General features: G+C 39.5%; 1 protein-coding gene across 1 annotated transcript in view; it reads right to left on the reverse strand.

Annotated features, from left to right (window-relative positions):
* The window catches only part of LOC146514193 (nuclear pore complex protein Nup214-like), a 51,646-nt gene extending 41,137 nt beyond the window's left edge, over window positions 1–10,509 (reverse strand). Inside the window, 12 exon segments of the mRNA XM_085168924.1 lie at window positions 1,031–1,189; window positions 4,840–4,963; window positions 5,450–5,516; window positions 5,688–5,794; window positions 8,100–8,203; window positions 8,405–8,468; window positions 8,562–8,632; window positions 8,726–8,924; window positions 9,054–9,208; window positions 9,351–9,486; window positions 9,488–9,547; window positions 10,237–10,509. Coding sequence (XP_085025050.1) covers window positions 1,031–1,189; window positions 4,840–4,963; window positions 5,450–5,516; window positions 5,688–5,794; window positions 8,100–8,203; window positions 8,405–8,468; window positions 8,562–8,632; window positions 8,726–8,924; window positions 9,054–9,208; window positions 9,351–9,486; window positions 9,488–9,547; window positions 10,237–10,473 — 1,483 coding nt within the window. The 5' untranslated portion in view covers window positions 10,474–10,509.
* Between the last annotated feature and the right edge of the window lie 6,272 nt (window positions 10,510–16,781).

Raw genomic sequence — 16,781 nt, forward strand, 5'->3', positions numbered from 1 at the left:
CAAAACTTAAGACTAAGACAACATTTTTTCCGATCTTTTATTGTCCTATATTGGCGAGTCTGTGTGAATTGTAGGCTCAGTATCTCAGCTGACAGGGCTGGCAAGCGCCATGACCTTCTGCTGCTGTAGTCTATCTGCGTCAAGGTTCAACATGTGCATTCAGAGATGCTCTTCTGCATATTTTTGGTTATAATAAGCAGTTATTGCTGCTTTCCTATCAGCTCGCAGTAGTTTAGCCATTCTCCTCCAACCTCTGGTATCAACAAGGCATTTTCACCCAGACAACTGCTGCTCATTTTGCCTTTTTTTGCATCATCTGAGAGACGGTTGTGTGTCAAAATCCCAGTAGAACAGGAGTTTCTGAAAAACTCAGACCAGCCGACACGCATCAACAACCATGCCCTGTTCAAAGTCACTGAAATCACTTTTTCTTCCTCATTCTGATGCTCAATATGTCTACATGCCTAAATGCACTGAGTTGCTGCCATGTGATGACTTGTGTTCAGTTGCTTTTTAAGTGGTTGTATGAACACAGTTTAAGGCTATCAAACATTTAAAGACATAAAGAAGACATCAGAATTAACAAGAGGGATATATTCAGAAAATCTGCTTCCTTAAAGATTAAGTCAGTCATTTTGTTTAGTTTATTTAACATAAAAAAGAATGCTGTACTCACAAATGTACATTGATTAGTGTGTAATTATGTCTTCCAACAAACGGGTGCATTCTCATAAACTTCAAATTAATCCATCAAAATACATAGGAGCCGGCACTGGTTTGTGGAAGTCTCTGTGTTCCCTGACATTTTGGCCGAGCTGTGCATAGAGACAAATCTATGTGCATTTCGGTCGCATACACAGTACAATATAAGTTACTTTAATTTAAAAAAAAAAAATAGCACAAATAGTCACTTCAAATCCCCAAAGGAGGAGCTGTAACAATTCAAACACTATGCAATCAACACATTATCTATTAGGACATTGAGGAAATATGTTAGGCAAACATCGTTCCAATTGACAGGTTTTCTTACCAAGTTTGGGAAGTCTTTCCCCTTCCAAGGCCAGGTTAGAAGGAGCCACGACTAGCTGCTTAACCCCTGGATTGAGGTTGAGTAGAGCAAATGGACAAAGTAATCCCTCTGTGGAAAGCATTAGCATTGTGGGCACTGGGGGCAAGGTCTTCTCATCAGCTTTATGGGAGTGGAAAGATTGGATATAAACAAAGTCAGACACTGAGCAGTTTTCCACACAATATATTTAAAAGTTTTAAGAACATTTGAGTATTAAGACAGTAGGTTCGCGCTATAGTTATCTGACTGAAGTTGGAGCTTTACGCCCTCTAGTGGTTAAAAAAAGTATCCAGTCTTCATTTCAAAAAGATACTCCAGTCAGTTACAGAGACGACTGTCCTAAGATTCGTAATTCGGTAAAAGAGTAAGATGCCTTTCTCTTCTCGCCAAACCCTGAAACATTTTCTGCTCCTCACACCCACTTTCTTGCCCTTTCCAAAGCCTTGCAGTATGCTGTGGGCTGCAGAGAAAATGGCAAATCATGTCTAAACCAGCCATTCAAATAACGAAACTGACTATTCACGACACAAATTAAAGATGCATTAGTCAGAGTTGATACTAGTCATTTCAGAAATGCCAAAAAAGTACACTGAACACACAGTCCTCTTTGTTTTCTCTATGACCACGTTTTATATCTAAAAATACTGTATTTATCAAGTATAACTGTTCATGAGTGCATGAAAAGTGTTACTTTTTCTGACTGCGTCATTAATATTAATATTAATATAATATTAAAGACATAAAGACTTGGATGGCCACAAACTTTCTGCTTCTCAACTCAGATAAAACTGAGGTCATTGTACTCGGCGCTGAAAAGCTTAGAAATATGGTATCTAACCAGATTCTTACTCTGGATGGCATTACCTTGGCCTCCAGTAACACTGTGAGGAACCTTGGAGGCATTTTTGACCAGGATATGTCCTTCAACGCACATATTAAACAAATATGTAAGACTGCGTTCTTCCATTTGCGCAACATCTCTAAAATTAGAAATATCCTGTCTCAGAGTGACGCTGAAAAACTAGTTCATGCATTTATTACTTCCAGGCTGGACTACTGCAATTCATTATTATCAGGATGTCCAAAAAACTCACTGAAAAGCCTTCAGTTAATCCAAAATGCTGCAGCAAGAGTACTGACAGGGACTAGAAAGAGAGAGCATATTTCTCCTGTTTTGGCTTCCCTTCATTGGCTTCCTGTTAAATCCAGAATTGAATTCAAAATCCTGCTCCTCACATACAAGGTCTTAAATAATCAGGCCCCATCTTATCTTAATGACCTTGTAGTACCATATCACCCTATTAGAGCACTTCGCTCTCGCTCTGCAGGCCTACTTGTTGTTCCTAGAGTATTTAAAAGTAGAATGGGAGGGAGAGCCTTCAGTTTTCAGGCCCCTCTTCTGTGGAACCAGCTTCCAGTTTGGATTCGGGAGACAGACACTATCTCTACTTTTAAGATTAGGCTTAAAACTTTCCTTTTTGCTAAAGCATATAGTTAGGGCTGGACCAGGTGACCCTGAATCCTCCCTTAGTTATGCTGCAATAGATGTAGGCTGCCGGGGGATTCCCATGATGCATTGAGTTTTTCCTTTCCAGTCACCTTTCTCACTCACTATGTGTTAACAGACCTCTCTGTATTGAATCGTATCTGTTATTAACCTCTGTCTCTCTTCCACAGCATGTCTTTTATCCTGTCTTCCTTCTCTCACCCCAACCGGTCGCAGCAGATGGCCGCCCCTCCCTGAGCCTGGTTCTGCCGGAGGTTTCTTCCTGTTAAAAGGGAGTTTTTCCTTCCCACTGTCGCCAAAGTGCTTGCTCATAGGGGGTCATATGATTGTTGGGCTTTTCTCTGTATCTATGAAGCGCCTTGAGGCGACATTTGTTGTGATTTGGCGCTATATAAATAAAATTGAATTGAATTGAATATCCACCGACTTTGCACCTATTTGACCCATGAGCTACATGCATGATAATCAGTGTCAATGTACACACACAAATACACACCCACACTGACAAATAAAATGCCAAGAAATACACTTGAAGAAGCGGTTTTAAAGTTTTAGACAAAAAGAAAGCATACACCCCCACCCCACCCCAAAAAACTGTATCTAATGCTTTTCTGTTATGAAACTAAAGTTTGAAAGCTTTAGAGACGCAAGCAGAGAGAGGGTGAGAGGGAGCGAACAGACGGGAGAGGCACACGGCAAACCTCATCAGCATTCTGCAACAGGATTGTCTGGGCTTTGTTGTTTGTTATGGTCCTCTAGCTTGTGTGAGCCATTTTAATGAGTGCATTTTCCCTACAGATAACTCCCTCCTACTCTCCCTTTGCTTTTCCAACCTAATGTCTAACTTTAGATCAAGGTTTTGATCAGACTACAATCATGTCATAATGTTGCTCAAATTGCAGGGGTTTTTTCCCCCGTAATGGGGAGGGAGGGAATCGTAGAGCGAACAGGAAGAGATGTGACTAGACAGCAACAGCAGCTCTACGTGAATGTCTGGCAGACTGGGCCAGTTAAGATAAAACAGTGTACTGAGACGATAGCTTATCACTATTCTTTACACATGCTGCAATACAGCACTGCAGTGAATGCTGTATGCACACAGAAACCTGACGGATTTAAGCTTCACTGGCTCATTAGGGGACTTCTCACCAGAAAACATTTTAAAGTTGAAACAAAGGCAAGGGAATGCGCTACAAGAGATAACACCGACTAAATTAAATTAAACTAAACTTAAAAATGACCAAATTAACTTTTGTCTGGTGCCAGAGGAGACGTGCACCGTCGCCTATCTTTAGAGTGTGGTAAGAGGGCTGAATGATGTTTTTCACACCGCAGCTGTCTGATTCTTTAACAAGAGACTGCCACTATGTGTCTTGGTGAAGAAGAAAAAAAGAATTAGAAACTATGCGCCCACCACAGTCAACCAAATATAATGCGCCTGTCTCTGCTAAAAGAAATTCACTCGAAACTAACACGAGCCTCTGTGTTTTGCTGACTTATGGTGCGATCGAGTCATTAATTCCTCTTCCATCTATTTCCACAGTTTTCTGCTGACACACAAGTTAGAAGACAGCTCACTACTGATCACCAGATTCACAGCGTAAACACAATAAATCCATGGTGAGCACTAACACTGCACTGCTTCGCCAGTGTTCAAAATGCTGCATTACTTTTCCCACACAATCCACACGTTTTTCCAACAGTGTCGATCCAAATTCTTAGAAGCTTTGACTACCATGATCGAAAATGTCAAAATCGTGATCCATGATTATTCACTAAACTTATCCTTAATGATATTTATAAATCTCACTGTGTTGGGTCTCATTTCTAGCACCAGCACTGTGAAAGGTGTACATCTACGTGGCAAGGTGCCAGATGAGGTCAAGGTTTTGTTTTTTCAAAGTGACTTTAAGCAGAGACAACAACATTGTAACAATTTTTTTTTTATTTACTCATTTTTTTAAAACCCTGCTTTGTTTTTTGGGATTCCATTGAGTCAGGCATTACAGTTGTTATGTCTGTTAACATTTGCTCAATCAAATGACAGCAGTATTTCTGTCAACAACTGTAGCACAGACAGATCACCTTTATTGTACTGTACGCAGACTGGTCATGCTTATTTGACACAGTCAACAAGTCTGATATATTCTGAAATAACATGAATCATAACCCAAGTCCTTATGAAGGTAATGCCACAAAAAGAGAAACAAACAAACAAAAACAAGTGAAGCAACTAAATGCATAAAAAGTCATATTCACTTACTTATGTGGATTTCCTGCTGGCTGGTGTAGTCTATAGCTAAGCCAAGGGGCAAAGTGTCTTCATTTGTTTCAGTCACTGGAAGCTCAGCCCTGCTCGAATCTTCTAGTTGCCAAATTTCCCACATCTAAAAGGGGTAAAAATAAGGCATGGTCATCACCATTTACATAGAGTAAGTATTCAAACAAAATCCAAGGAAAATTAATAGATTTGGGGGGGCGGGGGGTATTTACAGTTTCTAAAAGCATCAAGTCTAATTCACTAAAACGCTGAAGCACTCAGATAAAACTATTGGTTTACCTAATTGATAAAAATTTCAGCAAAAGCACAAGCTTGCTCAACTGTCACCAAAAAAGTCAGGTAAGCATTGGATATTTGCCCTGGTGGGAGCTTAGCTAATCTAAATTATTTAGAAGGAAAGTGTTGTGACTGAGTAGAAGCTGCTGTAACACTTATGCAACCCTCCTCGATTTTTTGGAAGCATTTTATTTTAACCGAGTAAAACAAACAGATGTAAAGACAAAGTAGAAAAATGACAATACATTCAAGACCACTTTCATTTATCTCTACATTTAGACAAACCTAAAACGTTTTCACACATTTTAGCGTTTACCTTATCGTCTTGTCTGGCAATGACGCTGACCTCAATAGAAGCTGCTGATGCTGCAAACACAAGGTCCCTGGATGAAAGAAAAACAATAAAATCAATGAGACAAAGCTTCAATTTACCATGACCTTAACATTAAACAAAGCGCAAAACTTTCAGGGCATAAACAATGCATTTTAGCTTATAAGTAATCAGGCTTTCGGGTCACTGTTGCAGCAAATCTGTCAGTTGGGATCAGTCTTACCAGTCCTCTACGTGACTGAGGAAGTAGTGGTGCTGACGCTCCGTACAGCTTCCAAAAACAAATTCACCAAAGTTCAGAAACTTTGGCTCCACTTTCTCATCCTTCTTCTGTAAAATAAATAAATAAATAAATCTAGAGTAGAGAAGTGGCATACTTCAGTAGCACTGTAATTTATGTCAAAAATTACAGAAAAAGAACCCCAATATGCATACAGTAATTTATGTGCATTAACCTGTCAGCCAGTGACATCAAACTGTGTCTCAGGGTTGGGGTTTTTTGTGCTAAATCTGCTTTCTGTTAAACAAATTTAAGGGGGATGAGTGGGCCTCAAGAGTCTTGGTATACAGACTGTAAAGCTGTCTGACACACATACAAGTCTGAGCTTTATAAATAAAACTGACTGGACATTAACACTGTTAAAATGCCTTGAGCTACCCATGCAAAACAGGTGCAGCAATTTATTGGAACATCTGCAAACAGAAATGGAAATACAGCATATAACACACTTTGTACAATTTTAACAAGCTTGAAGGTTTACAGTTTGGTATTACCACCTTTATTCTTCATCACAGCCTGAACTCTCTGATGTAGTCTTTCTTGTAATTTCTTTAACCTCCTAGGACCTGCCGTCCATAAATATGGACATCACATTTTGGGTTGTCTAGACCAAAATACTACATTTTGCTCTACAAGGGCCTGATATCCACTTACGAGGACATTATACTGCCACTGTTCTACTGAAATTTTAAACAAATATGCTCATATGTGGATCTCATTTTCTCAGAAACAAAAATTAAGTAAAAAAAAAAAAAAAATCTGGTAATTCTTTGGTTTTACATTCATCAGGTGCCAATCAGTCCAAATATCAAAGAGAAATTAAAAATGCATGCCATGGAAGAGTTCAGGTATTAGGAGGTTAAGTAGTCGCTTAAAGGCCATTTAAAGCTCTTCTTTGGATGTTGGTTGCATTTTGTTAAATTGTCTGTTAAGATGATCCCACACTGTTAATGGGCACTGAGGAGATCAATCCATGACTGATACAGTGTTGCCTTTTTCAATTTACACACAAACACATTCCTCTGAAAATGGTCAGATACAAGGACTGGACAGGAAAAAACAAAATAGTGGAAAAGCAGCCAATGTCCAAAGAAAAACCTTGAAATACCTTCAGAGAGCCTGCATAGCGCTTTCTCTATCATTTAAAAAAAAAAAAAAAACTACAAGTGTAGCTGACTGGAAGCAAAATATGAAGAAATGACTGGTGACTCAAGACTTTTGCACAGTAGTGTAAATATGAAAAGAAAGCACAGAAGGCCAATTATGGTCAAAGCACTGGTCACTGCATGCACAGCTGTGATGTCATCAGAGCACCAGAACTACATGCACTGAAACCTAAGTGAAGCCTAAGAAATAGATAAATAAATATATCACAGATTCATAGGAATAAGCAAGTTTTTTGTTTTAAATCTTTGTTTCTACCATCTGGAAATCTATGTTCCTTCACAGATGTGTCATAGAAATGTCTCCACTGACTGACCCGCTTGCACTCACATGCCTCCAGACTGTTTGTGCCAGGCATACAGGAATACTGTATGCAAAAATGCTGTGAAGTTTCTTTTGGTACTCATGGCTGCCAATGGCAACCATTGAAAACAATCGACACTGTTATTCTTTGCTTTTCTTCTGTGGTCATTTTCTCTGCACTGAAACATTTCTGTATTAATCCCTGTTTAATTATTAAAACCTGTATAAAGCTCTGGAGGCATAAAACACTAATGATGAACAACTAGATGTTCTGATGATCAGTTTGCTGGATCATTCCTGCTCTCTTTCACTTCATGTGGGGATGATGTGAATATTTCTGAATAAAGATGACTGTGATCAAATGACTTGTAGATTTTCAGACTTAAAAGCAGCTCTAATGAATTCCTAACCATAATCTAAATGTATTTACGTCAAGCATAAATACACAAATGTGGTTGTAAACAATGTTTAAAAACTGCTGTGCATTTATATTTTAAGTATAAACTGAACTGTTACAGTTTGAACCTGGATTATCTTTTTCACACACTTCACAGATCAATAACTAATCTGCTAGATACACGTGTTTAACTCTGTTACTTACATTGTTATCACTGTCAAGTTACTAATAAATAAATAAATTTTAAAATTTACGTGATAAAACTTAGAAACGCAAGCAAGGAAAATTCAAGTTTGGTAAAAGATGAAAATGTGGATAATAAATGTAACTCTCCATAACTGAGCTGCAGTGATGATTTTTTCCCCCAATACCCATGAATGGTCTTAACTGAGCTTCATACTCTGATCAGCAGTTCGACCGTAGAACCAGTCTGTTAAACCTGATAAACCCAAATAAAAATCTATCTAAAAAACGATGCCTGGCATACTTACGGGGAGTGAGATCAACACTAGCTCAGGGGGGGTCTCAAGTGAGCCATCTCCAGCAGCATATGCTACTGCAAACACATAGGTTTTCAGCCACAGCACATCCACAGCTGTGAGAGACAAATAGGAAAGAGAGACAAGACATTGGAATATCAACAAAACAGCAAGACTCAGCTCCTCCTTTTCCTATACAACTTGAAATATTTTCTGGAATCATAATAATTACTAATCTATCACCACCAAGATAAAAACCTTAGTGTATGGACCATTTTCATAATTTAATTTTATATACATAGGTATGGCTACCTTACCTTTTACAGTTTCGCCAGGGGTGAAGAACTGTGGACATGGGATAACTTTCTTTTCCTCCAGTCCCTTTAGAACAGAGGAGAAAAATCTGTTCCTGTAGCTTCCAAAGACTGTTAAGCAATTTGCTTTTAATTCAAAATTCTTATTATTATAACTTACTGGTGTATATTGTGTGACTGTACCATCCATTTTTCCAGCTGCAACTTGCTTTCCCTTTGGACTCCAGCAAACTGTGGTAAACAAAGCAAGTAAACAACTACTGAACCACATCAGCGATATGGACTGCAGATAAATTTAGCAATTATGTCAAGAGTGTCACTCACTGCAGGTAACTCCACTTGAAGAAGGCAGCCTGGCCTGCACATTGACACTGTCAGTAACATCCAAAATCATTATAGTGCCATCAGAGAGGCAGACAGCCAACACAGACACCTGCGCAGGATTCCACTTCAGGTCCTGCACTAAGACGTCAGGTGCTACAGCTGGCTGGTGGGATGCAAATGGTAGCTTCTGTAGTTTTCCCTGGAAAAGCAAGGAATGCAAATTAAAACAAATATCAGACAACATGATTACATTTAACAGACAAGGTGAAATCTGGCAACAGGTGTTCGACTGTGTTAGCACATTAGGTAGACAGACTGAAATAACTACCTTGTTCATGAACGTGCGGACATCATAGAATGTGAGCGACAAGCCAGCTTCCTCAGACATGCCACACACAGACAGTGTGAGCTCATCACAACTGAGAGCCACGTGGTGCAAAATTAGTTCCATGGTCACTTCAGTCAGTGCTGGTATTCCTTTGACTAAAATAGGGAGGAAGATGTTAGTGGACAGTGAAACAGCAAAAATTATTAATGACATGAAACATGTGGTGTATCAGTCATGACAACATTGTGTTTTTAACCTGTCATTATTGCACTATTTAAAACGGCAGTGTATTCATACCTATTTCGTTGGAGTTGCCATCACCTTTATCAGCAGCCAGAATATCTCGAGTTAAGTACACCTTGAGAGTTCTGTCAAACCCCACAAAAGTTAAGCCATATTTATTTGAGATGGCAAGGAGGCTGGATCTGTCCTTTTGGCAAATCTTCGGTGGGGTCAAACACTCTGACTTTCTTCATCTGACGAAACTGAAAATCCTAAAACGAAAGGCAAACACTTTCATTTCATGGTGACCTATTATGAACTGTTAACAACTGTGGGTCCACTTCGGTAAATGCAAACGCAGCGTCTTCGAGACAGAATAATACACACTTTAAATAAACGCTGTTGACAAGATAGCTGGTGAGCCTGAAGGGTGATCTCAAAGCCAAATGTTTGTAATGCCTCTCAATTAGAACTATGCTAACACGTTACCATATCGTGTTAGCTATCGGTGCAAGGCTTGTTGTAATGTTACAGCAATATATAAAACTTAAACAAAAAATGCAATGTGTGTTAGAACACGTTATTTTACAAATGGATTTAATTTAATAGGACGAATCCACCCAACACAGCGGCGTTTAGCTTTACAAGCACAACATCACACCGGCTACAGTGCTAACCCTAAGTAGCGGGCTAAAATATGGCATGAATAAAACTGCAGTAACTACTTTTAATTGAAACGCTTTTAAACCGCTGTGAAAGTCTTTAATGTTTTATCGTATCAAAGTAGTCATTACAGTTCAGTAAATATCGTGAGGATAAGGATACCTAAACCAGAAAACATACCCACGACAAGTGGCTTGTTTAGCTAACCAGCTAGCTAAACTAGCCACTACATTAAGGATGAACTGACACGGTAACTTACACATGCTAACCGGTCAAGTCAACTTTAACAGAGACATACCTTCATTTCCCTCTCGGGAGGGGAGTCCGCATCGTCACTCATTGTAAAATTTTGAGGGTTTTTCTTCCAAAAGACCTGCTGTGTTCGTTTATTTCTTGCTAGTATGTACCACAGAAAGTTTTGGTTAGCTACATCAGGACAACTAAACACACGCCGCGGGATTTTTCCGTAGAAAAAACAAAAACCAGCTAGGATGACGAGTAGATACCAGAGCAGCTTGAGAGAACACGAGCTCATACAGTCGAGTATGTTTAAGAGTTGCAATTAAAGGTTGATTTATCTAGATGTAATTATAGGTATATATTTTACCCTTTTAATAGTAAGTAAAAAATGCATAAAAGTTATGTTTGTGTGTGTGTGTGTGTGTGTGTGTATACAAAAACATAACTTTTATGCATTTTTTTTAACTTACTATTAAAAAGGTCACACTTTTTACAGTAATAGAATAGCATTTTTTCCACCAACAAAGTGATTTCCATGAGCGATTAACCAAAACTTATAAGTGTTGGCTAATAGTTAATCTATAATTCTACTGTTCGAAGCTTCAGCATAAATTATCTAAATGGACTGGTGGCTATCAGGGAATGGAATAAAAGCCAGCAAATGAGAGCTCTGATTGTCCTTTAAGGATCCTGGAGAGCTATCCTTGAAGACTAGTTCAAGAATTTACAAGAGTTCAGGCTGTGTTCCAGGATAAAAGTAGTCATACCAAATACTGACTTTCAATCTTGTTAGAGTTGAACACATTCTTTCACCTCACATACCATATAATCATGCGTGTTTCAATAAACTGCTGCATCTTCAGTCTTTCTCATTTTCATAGCAAAATAAATTTTAAAAAATTGAAAGAATGAGGGGTAGCTTAATAAGAGCCCCCCCACACATATAAATATTTATATCATAGATGAAATGCCTAGGTTAATTGGTTGATTTGGATCGATCCAGGGTTGCCTGCAATTCTAAACCTGTGCCTTCATGAAATAAAACTGGCTGTATACTGTATGTTACATTCATCTTTGAAGGAACTCCAGTGACTCATCCAGCAAAATTTAACACCATTTTAATGACACAAGAATTTCACAGCTCTGTGGCACAGACAGTGAGAATTATTATTGTCACTAATTTGTCTTCTTTCTGCTGAAATCTCATTACTTACATGTTTGAAGCCATGCAGATCTACAATAAATCACAACTTCCAGAGAAAAATATATTTCAAGTGCATCCTTTTGTAGGTACTTTGCCAAATCCAAAGAGAGACAAAAGACAGTATATGGTGAAGTAAGGACTTTTATTAGAAAGCAGATTTTTCTGTATTGCATTTAAAGAAATTGGGTACTCTTGGACTATACAACTTAAAACTGGTGATGGCAAATATGATGGGAATGAAAGGTAGATTACATCAAAAGTGGCAACTTGCATTTCTGTTGTATATATTATTGATGCTTGAGTCAGAAGGCGCATAAACATCTTTTTCATTTGAAACATAAAGCGGCATCAACACTGAAATTGTCCCATCCCAGTTTGCCTGATCCAAACCCAGCTGATAGTGAAGAACATTACCATGATCGGTGTAGGGTTGTTGTCCATCAAAGGGGTTATCAACAAAACCTGGGCTCAGGACCACGTCCAGAACATGCTTACCAGAGCATGACAGATATGGTCCGTGTCCAGCTCTGTTTGCAAAGCACCAAAGTTTGACTCAGTCCTGGTTTTAAAGACACACTTATAACCAAGAAGGCTGGAGATAACATCACCATGTCCCTCCACTCTGGAAAGGAAGCTAGCACAGACCGAAGCAAGCTGAAGAAAGACAAAGCAAACAGCAAGAGCACATAGCAAGTCATACCATATGTCCCATAGTGCACTTTGGGTCTCGTTCCTATTCTGATTGTCAGCGCTCTGAACACATGGCTTTAAAAGTTGCATTTACTCCTCATTTGCCTAACACCCGGTTGCTCTCAGTGTTTTTCCTTTCACCTTTCCAAGTAGTTCTAAAGTGCTGGCGTTATGTACAAGGACACGTAAATACACAAACAAACCTTCAGTGCATTTTCTTCTGAGTGTGCTGAGCTGTGAACACACTGAACTGTGTACTTAGTCTCTGTATTCCACTCTTTGTCACTACTTTGCTGTAATACAAGAAATTCAGCTTTATGCAAACATTCAGCGAAAGGCCAGGTTGTATAATAAAAAAAATCCAGCCCTGCTCACCACAGGACACCTCGATCTTTGTTTACTAACAGTGACAAGAGTTATTCAGCATAAAATACATGGTGCATAAAGATCAGAGGTTTCATTGGGTTGCGGTGAGTGTGCGAATGGCATGCATTTTATGTTACAAGTGTCTCTTTGCATATAAATGTATTGTTTTTCATGATGAGCCAGTCACTGGAACAAAAAACTACAGTGTCCGTGTGGGGGTGAGCAGAGCCCGATGCAAAGTGAGGAAGAAGTTATTTGCAACAAAATACCCTCTATTCAATAACCATCCAAGAAAAACAAAAAGTTGATATAAATGAGAAACACGTCCGATACATAACATACATGTAACTGGACTTTTCTCTTTTGGCCACGTCAATCTTCCCAAGGGTTAGCCATGACATTCTCCGTTTATAGTGCAACATCGTTCATTTACCCTGCACAAGAAAAGGATCAAACCCCAAGCGGTCTTAAAGGATTATTGTTCTGTTTTGGGTTTTTTTTGATGGCTTTTGCTTTGCAGCGGGGCAGAAAAAGTGAATGAGCTGGTCAAAGCCGGCGCGTGACAAGGAAATCGTGCATAAAAAAAAAGAAAAATAACCCCCCCCCCAAACAACAACAACAAAAGCCCGCCACACCTTATATATGACTAACTGATGAACAGGTTTGACTGTACTTGACTATACTACGAATGAGATTTCATTTGAATTTCTTCCAAGGGTGTTCAACCAGATTCCTTGAGAGCTGTGCTGTAAATATGTAATACTGGGTTGGTGAGCCAACATGATGGAAAACATAAAGCAAGAATGTAAGGTGAATAAATGACTATGTTATTAATATCATTTATTAGAATAAAAGATTACTAGTTTTTAATTTTAAACTTGAAAATGGCGAAAAAAAAAAGTGTTATCTGGCTATATTTAGTAGATCCTTGGTCCCTGTTTGCTTCTGAACACAAAGTAATGGCATGCATCCACACCCACACATTCACAGTCTAAGGCACTGCTCCCACACCCCTTAATACTACAGTGGAACATATCCATGTTTCCCACCCGTTATTATTTACTGCTTTATTTTAATTGCAGCTGATTTCATATTCCCCATGTATTTAGTATCTCTGCGAAAGTCCTCCTATTCAAAAAGATCAAAATCAAAGATTTATTTTACACAAAAAACACACAGAGAGAAATATTAAATACAAAGAATATCACAATCATTGTCCAGTTTACTAACTGAGTAGAAAGGTTTCTCTCACTCTCTCTTTTTTCCTGAAGCTCTAACAGCTACTTTCTATATTTTCCAAATAAAGGCTACACATATTCATTTCTCAAGTCTTGTTACTCTGACTGGCATAACCAGAAGTGATCAGACATTTAAATGGCTCAAATAGACAATCTGAATATTGTTTTCTTTTTTTACTGTGAGAAAAACCTGTAAGAATCATAAACATATGATATGAAGGTACAATTTGCAAAATCTCTGTGTTAAAAAAACATCAAACAGAGGGGGAAAAAAAGCCTGCACTGCATGTGAACCTTGCTCAGTTTTGCACATAACGATGTTCACTACACTGGAAGACCTGTTCGCAGTTTGAAAAAAAAAATCACTATATCAATAAAGCTTTAGGTTTAAACACCACCCAGCCTCACAGTCGTATTAATTTTATATTATGGCATATTTTGAAGAATTTACTATACTCAAATCAAAGCTTGGACCCTCACCACAGCAGTGCTACAGATTACATTCATCCATCATCCCAGCCATCGTGTCACAGTCTTGTTTTATCTACGGCAGATCGCACTTATTCCCAAAGAAAATAAACACGCTATAAACATTTTTGTTACTACCTAGTGCAATCGTAACCCTGTGTTTCTTGAGCAGGGCCATCTTAAAAAATTCCCCTAACAGACGCTGAAACAAGAGCAGAAACAGAGACTACTCTGGCCCCGCTCATGAAGTGGCACAGCATATATTTTGAGAATAGTATTAGTACTAAGCCTGGCAGTTCTTAAATTAACCTAACACAACCCACTTTCCCCCAAATGTTGGTGGCTTCTCTTTTACTTAAATGAACGGTCTTTTCTGTGCTTTCGTTTGCTGATAGGGGGGAAAAAAAAGATACAGGGAAGATCTATGTATTGCACAATGAAGAAAGGCTGTGTGCAAAAAACAGATATCAAAAGAAGAAATCAGGTATGACGAATGCAGGTTTTAAAGTCCCTGTTGGACATTGCTTTGCTCCCCCCACCCCCCTTCCAAACGTAGAAACAGTCATTGTCAGAGAGACTCGTTTCAGGTGTTGCCGTTACAGCCTCTCAGTTAAAAAGGTCACGTTACCTCCCTCGGCGTCTCGGCTCTTTACCTTCTTTTGAGTGCAAATGCAATAAGCCAGCATAAATTGCTTGTATAAGATTGATTCAATAATTTACCCACCCACCCAAAGAAAAAAGAACAAACAATAAAACAAACAAACAAACAGCCAGGTAGGAAGCAGGACTGCGTAGTATCGGTGCATATCACACCACCACCACTACATCACCGAGGTGGAACAGTGCTTCTCTCTAACATTCGTTCTTCTACCGCCCAGTGTAGTGCACTTCTTTACTACTCCATATATCCAGTCTCCTTGCTCATGGGCACAGCACACTCTTTAGTTTAAAAAAACAAACAAACAAAAAACAAATAAAACAACAACAACAAGAAATTCCAACTGTTACTGTGTAAATCCTGGGTCACAGCCGGATCAGTTCTAACATGCGTCAGACTGCGGTCAGTCCAGCGGGAAACGGAGAGAGTCCTCTTTGAGCATTAACAGCGTATCTCGAGGCAACGGCAGCTGTTATCTTATTTCAATGCAGGTTTGTGGCTTTGTTGGTGTTTTTTTTTTCCCGAGAATTCTTTGTATTCACTGTTTGTATGAATGCATGCAAGCTCGGATTTTTCCTTTCTCTCTCCTCTCTCTCTCTGTTTTTTTTAGTGCATGTTCATGTTCAAGTCTCTCTCTGTATCTCCACAAGAGAATGATTTTTACCCAGAGTTAAAAGCACTGTTTTCTAGATAATGTATTCTGAATACATTGGCGCAGATATTCAAGGCTATTATCCACGGGTTAGGAAATATGTCGTATCTGTATGCATGTGGGGTTGGGGAGGAGTGGTCTGGAGCAGACACAGGCATCACATTGACAACCTAATTCAACATGTCATGGCAAATATGCACGAATAAACAACTCCATGTGATAGAGTTGTTTTTAGACTGTGGACTATCGACATGACTGCTTAAAAAAATGTGATCATATAAATGATGGGCCTATTTAATAGGGAGAAAAACCGTTTTGTTTAATGAGCTACCACAGTACATGGCCTTAAATTGCAAAACTGTTGTTGTTATACATTCATTACACGTTCAAAATACAGTAAAGTAACATAAAGCGGTCAACATTGCTCTTTCCAGATCTGTTTTTCCCCAAGGTTACACGGGTTAGTTTCTGATGCAGCTTTCCAAGAAAATGGAATCATTTTACAAATCAGTGTACCACACCGGCAAAGCAGCTGTTGCTTTTGTATTGCACTTGAATGATGAATCATTACAGCCATTTGTTCTGCTACCAGGCCTTTGTAATAATGCTGCGGATGCCAAAACACTGAGTACATACTGAGTGTACCAAGAACGGGCGGAGCAGAAAGAGTCGACTTTCTCAAAGTGCTAATGCCATGCCTGTGTCTACTTCTAAGAACAGTGTTCTGCTTCCACTAGCGGCAATTATGGGAGCACGCAAGCACACGTGTGCGCAATGCATGTGCGACAGATTCCTGTATAGTAAGATCAGTGAATGCGGCTTCTTGTGCTCAGCGAAATTCCCGTTGAGGAGCACAGAGGAGGAGAAAGAGTGGCGGACGAGCTGTTGTAAAAGAGCAAGCAAAGAGAAGAGGCTGTCTCTCACAATGTAAGAGACAGCCTTAAAAAGGACATTCACTGTCCGTTCACCCTCGCTCCTTGTCCAAAATTTTCTGCTTCCTGCTCAGCCGGTGTGTCGCCACAGTTGCCCGCCTCGGCTCCTGGGAGTGATCTGTCTACACCCTCTAACCTAGCTCATCCTCGTCTTCCTCCTGTTCCTCTTGGACTGCTCCCTTCGCCTTCATCTTCAGCTTCTGCTCCAGCCGCCCCAGACCCGGGGCTGCCTTCTGTCAGGGGTGGGTGAGTCCTGAGAGGGTCCTTACGATCAGGGATACAACCTTTGCTCTAAGGTCTTGAAGTCGGCCTCAAAAGTGAGGGGTAACCCTGACTGAGGGGCACCCAGCGTCAGACCCAGACCTATAGCAGCGCTCATTGCCCATTCCTGCACG

Source organism: Neolamprologus multifasciatus, chromosome 7 (assembly GCF_963576455.1).
Source record: "Neolamprologus multifasciatus chromosome 7, fNeoMul1.2, whole genome shotgun sequence".
NCBI classification, from domain to species: Eukaryota; Metazoa; Chordata; class Actinopteri; order Cichliformes; family Cichlidae; genus Neolamprologus; species Neolamprologus multifasciatus.